The sequence below is a fragment of the Sciurus carolinensis genome, chromosome 4, assembly GCF_902686445.1.
Source record: "Sciurus carolinensis chromosome 4, mSciCar1.2, whole genome shotgun sequence".
Lineage (NCBI taxonomy): Eukaryota > Metazoa > Chordata > Mammalia > Rodentia > Sciuridae > Sciurus > Sciurus carolinensis.
In genome coordinates, this window is record NC_062216.1 from 95,648,973 (window position 1) to 95,662,030 (window position 13,058).

At 39.8% G+C, this 13,058-nt stretch overlaps 1 protein-coding gene across 1 annotated transcript in view; it reads right to left on the minus strand.

Moving 5' to 3' along the window:
• The window catches only part of Tmtc1 (transmembrane O-mannosyltransferase targeting cadherins 1), a 253,580-nt gene that overhangs the window by 45,202 nt on the left and 195,320 nt on the right, over positions 1–13,058 (minus strand). Inside the window, 1 exon segment of the mRNA XM_047550906.1 lies at positions 1,442–1,585. Within this exon segment, the coding sequence (XP_047406862.1) occupies positions 1,442–1,585 (144 nt within the window).

Genomic DNA, 13,058 nt, shown 5'->3' on the forward strand with positions numbered 1-13,058 from the left:
TTAACAGTATTCTCTTGATTTTGTGCTCTAATAGGTGGATAAAGCTATTCTTAGGCAAAAAACCTTCAGACCTAGGATGGCACCTATCAGTTCATATTATATTAGATTATTTTGTGATTAATTCAACCCCATGCTTCTGTTCAAATGAGATTAAATAAAAATATGCATTAATGCACACATTAGTCAGAAGGACCAATATGTGCATAAACATGTTGAAGTCAACAGGTAAACAGGAAGGTAAGGATGATACATCATACTGAGCTACTGAGACACTGAAGACAATCCTATTAGGAGGAAGATAAAAGAAAAAAGTTACCAAGAGCCTGTACAGTACTGGAGAGGCAGTCTGGCATGCTCAGAAACCTATTCAGTAAGCACGTGAAGTGACAGCTTTCTGACAGCACAGGTAAATACATTACTACCTCTGATTCTGGCCATTTTTACCTTTTAAATTTCAATTTCTGATGTTCGCAATTTGTTTTTCTTCTTTTAAAGTTTAGAAGCTAAATTCTATAACCACCACCATTATTACTATTACATTATTACTATTATTTCTACTAGCATTGCCAAGACCACTACCCATATGCCTAGAGTTCACCTTAATAAAACACAAGATGCAAAAGTATTCCTTAACTTCAGTCTGCAGTTACACTAATCACACTGCTGATCTTTATAAGGGCAATGAGTGAAAAGCAAATCTCACGCCTGAGAGCTGCTCCTAAGAGCAAAAGTCACCTCTACTAATCCCAGACAAGCCTCTAGGATTGTGGTTATGCCATTAAGTTACATGTTAAGAGAACAGTGCTTTACCCAAAGCATATTATGGAATATGTATCTTGGGAAATGTCTTATCAGGAAAAAAAGAAAAAAACTTTGAAAAATGCTGTGTCTATTCCAGTTTCCCTCTTGAAGATTCACAAGACATATCAGCACAGGACTGCTTCTTGCAATAAAGCAACTATCTTGCTGAATTCAGCAGATCCCAAATTTATTCGGCCATATAACCCTTTCCCATTCCTATTCCTTTACACTCGACAAACATCTCCTAGAACCAATATTTCCAGAAAGGCACTCTGGGAAACAGAATTAATTCCTCAAAGTTAAAAAACCCTAATTGTTCATCTCTAGGAAAAGACCTGAGTGTTAAGAAGGAAAGTTTCTATTTTTATTATTATTATTATTATTTTTGGTTCCCAGGGATTGAACCCCGAGGCACTTAACCACTGAGTCACATCTCCAGCTTCCAGCCCCTTATTTTTGGAAGACAGGGTCTCCCTAAATCATGTAGAGCCTGGCTTTGTTGCTGAGGTGGGCCTCAAATTTGGGATCCTCCTGCCTCAGGCTCCTAAACTGCTGGGATTACAGGCCTGAACCACAACCAGCAAGAAAGGGTTTCTTGAAATCACAAGGCCACCTGATGACTGTGGCATGTTCCACTTACTTAAGGAGATTCCCAAGATTGAAAAGAGCCCGGTTGTGCTGCGGGTGGAGCTGGAGAGCCCTCTGATAGTACATCTTTGCCTCTGCTGTGTCTCTCGTCAGTGTTCCAAGGTTGTTCAGGGCACTTGCATGCCGTGGATACAACCTGAAAAAGTACAAATATGAAACCATGATTCCTAAGTTGGGCACGGTTTCCTTCTCCCCCCTCCCCAGGTATGCCACAACCACAGTGAAACCCTGAATTCTTTTATTTTAATGGTGAGTCTGTGTCAAATCTCCATGGTCAATGATTTTTGCAGCTGAAGGCATCTAAATATGGCAGGGGAGCAGATATTTAAAATGTAGAGGCATAAATAAATAACTCCCACATAGAGCAAGAATAAACAGTATGCAAATCTAGCAGGGATAAATAAATTTTAGTCCTTCAGAAGCCTACAGTCACTTTCAACTTCCTTGGCTCAGGTGCTGAGTTTCTGGCTGGTGGCACTGCTGACCAGCTGCCTCTGTAATGCCTGCTGTTTGCACAGATGTGGGAGTTCTTTAGGGAGGGATCTTCATGAACATCTCTGGATTGGAGCATTAGCAAGACTGCCAGGGCTGAGAAAGGATGATGCAGAAAGTCTCCCCATAAAAACAAACTCTCCAAACTAGCTCTCCATCTTGACTTTCTTTTTCTATTTTCTTTCATTTCCTTTCTCCTAATACAATTTGGTTCCACCTGACTTGACACAGTTTTTGGGATGAAAATCGTGAGCACTTAAAATATACAAAATCAAAAAATTAAATAATGCACAATTAAGTGAAAACCAGCATTCTAAAATGCAAAAGTTAATGCCAAGAGGTAAGTAGACCAACTCCATGCTGATGGGAAGGAAGGAAGGGAATCAATGTACTTATTTAATTCAAAATTATAAAGAAGCCAGGTCAGAGTGGCTATTGAATCCAGTGGCTTCTGATACATTCGGGATGGACAGAGTTAGCAGCCTAATAGGTTTGTTCCACTGCTGTCCCTAAAGGGCTCTGAATAAGCCTGTGGAGTTGGCTTACATGTAGAAAAGCTGAGATAATACCCTTGTAATAAAACTGGGATCTGTACTTGCCAACTTCCTTGATAATCCAATGCCACTCTGGCCTCCCTGCTCTGTACCTACTAAGAAAGTCAATTTAATTTGGGGACAGAAGGGCCTCTTATTAAAAGGTGAAGGAAGGCAAGTTGAATAGCGCTTTTTTCCCCCTCTCTGCTCAATTTGAAGTTTCCTGTTCCTTTGACCCCTCCCTACTCCTCACTGAACAGCTATGAACAACTCTTAGTACTAGTGCTCCTAGGAAGGACACTCTGTCAGACTTTTCTGGGCTGACAAAGGATAAGGGACAGAATCAGTTCAAATACATCCTCTTAAAGTTTGAAATCCCTAATTATTCACACTGGCTCTGGAGACTGTTTGAGAAATATACTTAGAGGAAGTCAGGCAAAAGAAAAACACTGAGCCAGCAAGGGTGCTGCTGTTGGCTTCTCTCTGGGCACATTAATTAGCACAAAAAACTTTAGGGGCCCTGATACCAGCTGCTGCAGCTTCACCCATCCTGGAGACAAGTGCCTGGCACTCTCTCTGAGATCCCATCAGAGGGGATCAGAGCTATAATCAAAGGCAGAAGAAGCACCAGGCTCAGGAAAGTATTCTGGGAAGCCTGTGCCCAAGAATTACTTTGAGAATTGACTGCAGAGCGCATCACGGCCAGCACTCCAACTCTTCCAAAGAAACTTTTGTTTTTGATGTTGAGCAAGGCACTTTGACCTCTGAAAGATTTAAGGCATGTCTGGTGAGCACAGTGAGAGCAATTTCCAACTTCTCACTTCTGTGAGAAGCAACAATAGTCTGTTTGGGACATGTGCCCTCCTTTATCTCAGAAGAGGTAATTTCTTAAGGCTTTCTCTTTCCCTGATTTGTTTAGGCTTTGGAGCCTTCAAGATAAATGTCTGAAGTGAAAACACTAAGGAAAAGGACAATCTACCTTTCCGTGATGGGCTCGCCTGTGTACTAAGGGGCCTGCTTGCTCAGTCAAGCAGCTGGTCCTCTCCACCTGGTTCTCAGCCCACCTCCACTGACTTCATACTCACCCAGGATCCCGCTGCCATTTAAATGAGCAGCTCTGTGTTTTCAGATTTCAGTGACTACAGAAATGACTTTCTCTCTTTTTCAAATCAGAAACAGAATACAAGTCCATACTGAACTCTCAAAATCAAAAGCAAGTATTGAAAAGTGAAGTAAGGAGCAAGAGAGAGGCATTTTGAGGCCTTTAATATGCTTTGTGTCATAAGAATAAGTCTGTAGTTCAGAAAGCTGAGGCTTAGGAGGAGAGGGCTTCATAGCCAGCTAGAGTTAGGGAAGAGGCTGCATGTTAACAGAGCCCACCTCCTCCAGGAAGGACACTGCTGGTACTCTAAGTCAGTCACTGTGAGCACCAATAAGAGACCTCCACCTGGAAAAGGCGTAGACACTGTTTATTCATGGCAATAGCAATATCCTCTCATGAGCTAATTAGGTTCACCTAGTCATAAGCAAGCATTGCATTATTTATGAAACAAAGCAGAATTTCATTAAAAGGATTCTTAACAAGTCGGGAAAAATTATCTAGAAAATTAGATGTAGATTTTTTTTAAAAGTACAAATTCCACTGCTATTTACTGCAGACCTGTGCAAGGACAAATTTTATTTTTTGTGTTTACTTTTAAAATCAATTCATGTTTGAATTAGCTTGGGTCTAATACAATCCTGAGATCTCCAGGAGGGGAATTTTCTATAGGAAAGATGAATAATTTAAGCGATGTCTATGTTGCCAGATCGACTGTCAGAATAAATTAAGTCCTTCTTGACTTACTTCTACAGGTATGTTTTACAAAAGTCCTGTTGAATATTATTCCCATCCCCACCCAAAAAAACCTCAAGGTTCACGGAACTGGAGCAGAGTAGTAATTTTTCAGGTCTATTTTTTAAGACCAATGTGAGTATTCACTGGATTTCTTTCCCACAGTCTTAGTCTTTTGTATTTTTTATGGGGGATTATCTGGCTACTTCTTTATTAGTATTACTTCGATGAGTTAAATTTAAAATTTTATTATGGAGAAACAATGTTATGTTGTCATATAGTTCTGGGGCATGGGGAAATTTATTTTTTCCCCTTTGAAAAAGATACATAGAGATCTGGTTCTAAGAGCTAAAGAGAATTTTTTTCTAGTGTTGGGTAATTTTGGTTCCTGAGAAACAACAGCCATTTAAGCATTTAAGGGGTTCTAAATTTTAATCAAGTGACATTTCTTGAAGCAGAATTAATAAAGTAGGTATTCAGAACTGGGGTTGTGGCTCATTGGAAGTAGTGCTTACCTAATATGTGTGAGGCACTGGATTTGATTCTCAACACCACATATAAATAATAAAATAAAATAAAGGTCCATTGACAACTAAATAAATATTTTAAAAAACTAATAAAGTAGGTATTCAGGACATTATGCCCCCTTCATTCTCAGTCATCTTATCTCTGAGAAATGAACATCAACAACATGTTAATAGGAAATAGCGGCTGGAAGGAAGTAGTTAGTTGCCTCGGTCAAAAATGGAAGGCAAGGATAAAAGAAAATAGGCTCCAGGGTGAGTTAATGCTACTTTACATTTGAAAAGACTTTCTCGACAGTTATTGTATTTAACCTTCAAAATTCCTTAAGCAGAACTAGTCTACTCTTTTATAGTTTAAGAAAGGGAGACTGGGAAAAATTAAGTAAATATTAGCTTATAGTTTTTAACAAAGGTATCTCAGAAACACTGTGTTCTTAAATGTTAGGAAGGTGAATGATCACTGTATATCTATTTGCTTTTCTCAAATGATACGTGAGTCATTCAACCTTTTGCAAACAAATATATTGCTACGTGTTAGAGCTTTCATTTGGAATAATTTCTACTTTTTGTTTAACTGACCAATTATATGAAATAGTTCTCAGTAATAGAAGCGAAATAAACTCAGAGCTCAGGAAGTTTAGCTACAGAGATTCTTATCCACCGGGAAAAATTGTCTACGGCTGTACAAAACAGTCATGGCATCTTTGGAAGTATAGTATTATGGAAAATACTTACAGAGTTAACAACACTCAGTAAATGTGTAAGACTGTGCTTTCTGGTTTAGTGTTTTTAAGTTTTAACCTCAACTAAAGATCCACAGACAGAAGATGTATATGACTAAAGTTTGGTTTTATATTTTATTTAAGTCATTTAAATTTTGTGATCTGTTCCAAAGTTAAGGATGCTGTTAATTTTTCACTGTCTGAGTGGCCTGGAAGGCATTTCATTGTTCAAATAATATTGAATCATGTGCTACATTTTGCAATTTCCTTTCAGAGTATACACACCCTGATTTATTTGTCTGATTTTCATTCCACCCATTAATTTATTTGAGGTTAACTATGCTAAGGTCAGATGTTTATTTTCTATTTCCTGTTGAGGAAAAAAAGAATCCAAAAGAAAAACATGACTAGGAGGAAAATTCAACCAGAAAAGCTAAATGTCACTGGACTATATAAATATACACAAAGTAAACTTTTTCAGAAGTTGATGGCATATTTTCAACTGTATTAGTCTCTGTTATGTTTTAAGTCCCTGGTTCCTTCATGTGATAAAATTCAAATCATTGTGTCATTTAATTGCATGTGGGTAAGACTGATCGTTTTATTTATTTATTTATTTTTTAGTGTTGATAGACCTTTATTTTATTCATTATTTATATGTGGTGCTGAGAATCGAACCCAGTGCCTCACACATGCTAGGCAAGTGCTCTACCACAGAGCCACAACCCCAGTCCAAGACTGATCATTTTATTGGTTTACTTCTTTAATTGCTTGAAACTGCCACTAAAGTTTAGAAAATAAATCCACCCACTCCCCCTTCACTGTACTCCTGCTGATCCATTAAGGACAGCCTTGGGGATAAAACCTCAAGTGTAATTTAGGGGAACAGGACACATTCTCCAACCAGGGGCCACCTAATTTGTCTGACCTCTCCCAAGGGATGATCTCTAAGAATGATCCGGAAGAACTCCACCCTGCTGATTTTCCAAGACCATGTAGCATAAAACTGTGGCTTTCGGATGTCCTCAGGAAATGAGTCATTTTAAATGGCTGAATTTTCCTGATTCCTGAGAACTTAGTGGTTGGGAAATTTACTGAGCAAAGTAATTCTCTACTCTTTTACATAGCAATTGTAAACGTAATCAGTCTTTCTCAGAGGTGCGGTAACCAGGGCAGGATGGATAAGAAACTGCCCTGCTGGAGTGGAAGAATAACTGAACTTGGAGTTACAAGCCTGGGGTGACTTTCTAGCTGTCCCGTGCTTTGGTTGCTTTCTCTATAAAAATAAGGGCAATAACACATTGACCTCTGTGAACAAATGGGATGGTGGGTATAAAATATCCATCATCACACCTGTTACTCTGCACACATTTTCTGCTTTGGGGCCAGAGGCAGGACCTACGGGTGGCTTGATTTGGCGCCCCCACAGCCCCACTGAGTCCATGCCAGACGGAGCAGCCAGCCTTGCTTCCCGTCTATAGATTTTTCATCCTCCAAACAAAACATCATTCTCTTCTCTGCTGCCAATGGCCTTCGACTTGCTCCCATCTGTCAAAATAACATCCATTATTCCTTCATTGCTAACCCAGTGAACAGTCAATCCATCTTATACCCATCGGTTTCTCCTATACTGTGTGGGTCCTTGGATGTGAAGGTCAAGTAACCCTCCATTCTGAGAATGCAGGAAAATTCTGTGTCAACTCCAAAGCAGTCCTGCATCAACTGAAGCAAATGATCCCCATAGGTACCACAGCGATTTTTTTCCAAGTTTTTCCAATATGCTCAACACCAAATGGAATTCCAGACACGTGCAATTTTAAAACATCCAAGGTCATGAGGAGACTCAAAGTCCTGTGTGGTTCCTGAGTATCAGATCAATGTGCTCCTGGGATCCTCGTTGTAATAACATTTCCTAGCATGAGGGCACTGATGGATAGGTTAATCTAGAAAAGACACAATAGTGGGCAAGATAAGAATGTCCCTATTGCTAATCAATACCTGCCCGCCAAGGAGATGGGGTGGGGGGGGAAGGACAGACAGCACATATTCTGAATATCTACCTCAAAAATTGGGGGTCATTATTGGCATATAATGGGCAGGAGCTAGGAGTGCTGTACACCTTGCAATGCACAGGACAGTCCTGTATAATGCAGAAATGTTCCAATCCACAAGTGGACTGTTCTTTCAAGGAGAAACACTTCTGTGGAGCTGTCTTCTGAAACTAAGGGTTCTGTGACAGAGATTTATGTATTACATTCATTCACTCTTGCCACAAACATTTATGAAGTACCTACAATAAGCCAGGCCCTCTACTGAGGGTCCACAGCAGTAAAGGGAAAACTGTCCTTGCTCTAAAGAGTGGCCTGGGGTGGAAGAGACACAAGAGAACCAACTGCCTTTAATGTGTTGCTATGAGAGCAGACAGAGCAGAAAAGAGGGGAGCATAAGCTGAGAGGAACAGACAGAGGAAACATGAACAGGGCCCTCAGCACTGGCCAGGTTTCCAGAGCAGAGGAGACTTTCTGGAGGGACAGCCACGGGTGGAGACCAGTCACCAGGACAGAGGGGCAAAAGCAGGAAGAGGGAGGAAGGTACTCCAAAGAAGAAAGGCAAAAGCAAAGAGAACTCGGCCAATGAAAAGATTTCATTCTGACAACAGCACAGAATGGAAAGGAGAAAAATAAAGGGCCAGGAAGAACTCAGGAGAGTCGATCCATTGAGATGAAGAGCAGAGGGGGATTTGTGGAAATGGTCAGCAGTCTGCTGGGTGGACAGCTGTGGGAGTTGGGGACAGACACATGGTGAAGTGGTAGATTGGAGACGCCAATCACAGCTTTTGGAATGGAAAAAACTCCTTAGAAGGAAAGATTGGGATGAAAAGAAGGCCCACTGAAGGTGTGGAGGGGCAAGAAACTGCTCTATTGTGTGCTTGGTAGACTAAAGAAATAGCAGAAAAATCAGCAAGGCACAGTGCCACCACGCTGAAACACAAGACACTAAACAACGACTACTTCAAGGGAAGGGAGTGAACAACAGGGTCCATTGACTTTATCTGCATGGAGGTGGCTGGTGACCTTGAAGAGAGCAGTATCAAGGGTGGGGTGGGAGCTGGGTGAGTAAGGAGAGGGACATAAAAGGAAGAAGACATTGTGACTTCTGGGGAAATTTTGCCACTTGAAAGATGGGAAGGAGATAAGAAGAAAGTCTGAATGGCAGGAGAGGGGAAGGAGAGATACAGAGAGGCTGGTGTGTATGTTTATTTAAAGACAGAAGCAACTTAAATTATATTGTCATATTGTTTGCATGTACAAATGTGCAACAACAAATCCCACCTCTACAAACAATTACAATGTATCAATAAAATATCAAAAAAAGTAAATAAAGATGGCAGCAACTAAAGTGTGTTTAAGAATTAGCAGGAAAGTACCAGTTGATGGGCGTGAAGGAAAGGATTTTTAGAAATTAACATCGTAAGCCCACCCTTTGTCCCTGGGGCACCCAGAAAAAGGGAAAAGATAGATTCAATAGTGGATATATGTTTGACAGATGTAATTTAGGATCTTCTACTTTTGATGGTTTTAGTTTTTATATCGCACAAACTTTTAAAAAATTATTAGACAATTCAGATACTTTAAAAACACAAACATTTATGGGTAGCTTTGTTTCATTCAACAAATATTTACAAAATGCCATATTCTTGGCACTGTCCTTCATTCTGGGGATAAGGACACCGATTTCTTCCCTCATGGGGTTCACCTTGTAAGTCCAACACACACAACATATTAACAGGTAAGTAGGGAGAGGGTCATAAATGGAAATAAATGCAACAAAGGGGAATGGAGTATGTTTGAGGTCCTTAGACTTTTAAGTAGGGTGGCCAGGAAGGCCTCACAGAGAAGATAACACTTGTGAAAGAAGTGAAGGAGGCAGCCACTTAGACATGGGGCAGAGTGTTTTGGGAAGAAGGAACTGCCAACCAGAGACAGGAACATGATATGACTGGCCTGTGCCTAGGGCCAGCATGGGAGCTGAGGGGACAGGAAGGTAGTAGGAAGCAAGTAAGGGAAGTGAGGGATCAGACACTGCAGGACACAGAGATGGCTGTGAGACGGATGGGTATCGCTGCTAGCAACGGGACCTCTCCATGCCCGCTGGGCTGAGCAGAGACTGACAACAGAGAAAATGGGAAACCAGTCTGGAGACTACTCCAGTATTTTAGATGAGAGGTGATGGGACGGTGGAAGTGAAGAGCAGCGGTCAGATTTAGGTTAGGTTAATAACATTTACTGGGTATATCATTTTCAGGTCTTCACATATCATTTTTTGTTTGTTGTTGTTGGGTGGGTACCAGGGATTGAACCCACGGGGACTTAATCACCGAGCCACATCCCGACCCTTTTTATTTTCTATTTTGAGACAGGATCTTGCTAAGCTGCTAAGGCTGGCTTTGAACTTGCAACCCTCTTGCCTCAGCCTCCCAAGCTGTTCACATATCGTTTTAACCATTTTATATGAATTATCTTGTAATGCTCCAACCCTATGGGGGCAGAGAACATCACTATTCTCATTTTAACAGAATATCTAAATCATATTCTGGTAAAATTGTCATATTTATTCATATAAGTTGAACATTCCAATTCCAAAAATATGAAGTCTGAAATCTAAAACACTTCTGGTCCCAAGCATTTTGGAAAATGGATACTCAAACTGCACAAGAGGTCATAAATTAAGTCTTATGTACTAGATGTTGTCTTGTGCCAGTCAGATGTCCCCTTCAGGTTAAAGGCACTTATTCCCCCAGGTGCCAGGAGAGTTGGCTGCTGACAGCTCTCAGTTCAGCTCCTCTTTGGCACTTGCATCCTTGGTGCAGTGCCTGGCTGCTAAGAGGCTGTAAAGGTTCGTCTCTGACCTCCACTCATGATGATCTTAGGGGCCATCCTGGGTCCAGGGCTCCCCACAGGATCAGCAGAGGCCTCTGATGCAATGGCATCTCAACTTCCTCTCTGTCCTTCCTTTTCCCTGGCCTCCTTCCCTGTTGTTTCTGAGAACATTCTTAATAAACTTCCTGCCTGAAAATCTCTGCCTTGGATCCTGTATGGGGAAACCATACCTAAGCGAGTTACGTAAAAAAAGGGTACAAGACAGAAAAAAAGAAAAAAGACAGCGTGAAACATTTCTGAAGATAAATTAGGGAACTTTCACTTTGAAATTCAGTTCATATGTGTGGCTACAATGTGACTAAAATTCTATTTTTCCTAAATAATAGTTAATTTCTTAAATTTAATGAATAAACCTGTCAAATCTAATTAGCACAAATATATATATGTGTGTGTGTGTGTGTGTAGAGTACTGAGAACGTAATTTCAACAAGAAAAAAAATAATTTCAAGTACTTATTGATATTGGAAAGCAAATCTAGACTTTTATAAATGGATAAAAAGAAAAGAAGAAACCCACCAGACCAAAAAAAAAAAAAAAAAAAAAAAAAAAAATCTCTACTTGTTAAAACTGACTAACAAATGTTACTGGAATTTTAATTCTTTCCAGAAATACATGGCAGCTGGTATCCAAGGCCACTTGTAGTCAGGAGAGAAGTTATTTTAAATATTCATTCAAAATAGGCTGTGCAAAGAAGGATTTTTAAAATACTCATTGACTCTTAATTTTAAAGACATGTTCAAACCCCACCAGCTTTATACAGCAATTTTTAAAGGAAAAACGTAATTTTGATATACCTAAAACATCAGGGAACAGTAGTTAATTAGACATGGTAGATTTCTTTAGACTCTAATGATAATGGTGTTTTTTCAATACTCATTTCTTTATTACTTCTGGTTTCTACACACACTTATCTTAGTCTAATGGCATCTCCTTATAGAATTCTAGTTATCCATCCAGGAAGGAATACAAAGAATTAGATCAATAAGCACTGTTAGCATGACAAGTCTCTATTTTATATACTTAACACATTCCAGTCAGGAAGATTTTAGTTCTATCCTTTCCCATGTGTCAAACAGTAAGTGAAGATTTCTTTTGTACGGGAGCATTAAAAACACAAAAGAAAATTTAGTTATGTTGCCACACATATAAATATGTAACAATGAATCCCACCATTATGTACAGGTATAATGCGCCAATAGAAATATCAAAAAATGAAAGAGGAAATAATAACTAAAATATTTAGCTATGCCAACAGAAGATAGTTGGGAAAGAGATTTTGAATACCTTTGGAAATAGTCCTCTTTTGGTTTTTGGTTTTTCTGTTTAAAACATCAATTACAGCTATGTTAGGTGTGGACAAGGCCATCCTCTAAGGATCAGATGGTTGCCCCAGCACTTCCAAGCCACCTTTAGGGTAGGCAATACATCTTCACAGCATTATTGGGGTGGTGGTGCCAGGGAAGTCTTAACTGCATATTGCACACCGAAACCATCCTTGTAAAAAGAAGGGTGACCGAGAATCACAGCCTTGGTCTGAGGCTGGAATAGTGCACATCTGATGCTCACCCACCTGGGACACATCGGCACACCTGGGTGTGGGCTTATTGAAGTGGGGTAGGAAGAAGAGGGCATTTAAGTGAGCAAATGTTCAGTGGAACATGTGAGTTTGCTGCAGACAGTGGACAGGCCTTTCTGATGTGCTGCACAAAGGCAAACTTTATTCTCCATCCCAGGGTTCTTAATAGCCAACCTATTTTAACCAACCAGTAATAGAATCATGCAGGGGAATCAAATGGTCGCTGAAAAACAGATTACATGACTCTATCACCTATAGTAAAAACTGCAAACAGTGTGTCGGTTGTGTCATCAGATTTCCAGATGTCCCCTAGTTCCTGTAAAATATACTGGTGGATAGAACTTCATAAACTTTCTCTATGAGTCTGGGTCTTCGACTACCATGCATTGAATGGATGACTGCTAAAAAGTCAGTTGTGTTTGTTAACTTTTTTCAGTTGTAGTATTCACTATAATTGCACAGTACAATGGAATATTTTACAGACAGACAACATATGTGAGAAAAAAAGAGGTCTGCAAAATAAGACTTGAAATAATAAAGAAAGAAAAGTTGTTCAAAATATTCTTGTTGAATTTGATGTGAGAGCCGTAAAGGACTGAAGGACAAAGATCCAAAAAATCTGAGATAGATAAATCACTTTGCAAATTAAGTATGTTTAAATTGTAGCACTAGAGATTGAACCCAGGGCCTTACCTATGCTAGGCAAGTGCCGACACATCTACCTCCTCCGTGGTTTTTGTTTTATATTTTGGGACTTTTTGCCAGTTGCCCAGGTTGGCCTTAAACTTATGAATCTCCTGCTTCAACCACCTGAGTAGCTGGAATTACAGGTACAGGCTACAGTACCCCCAGCAAGTACTTCTAAATTTTATTACACTTTAAACTAATAAAACTGGTAATGATAGTAATAAACTACGTATGTGGTTTTTGCAGATTTTAATCAGTAGTTTCTTACTCAAAGAAAAGGACTTGTTTTGACAACAGAAGA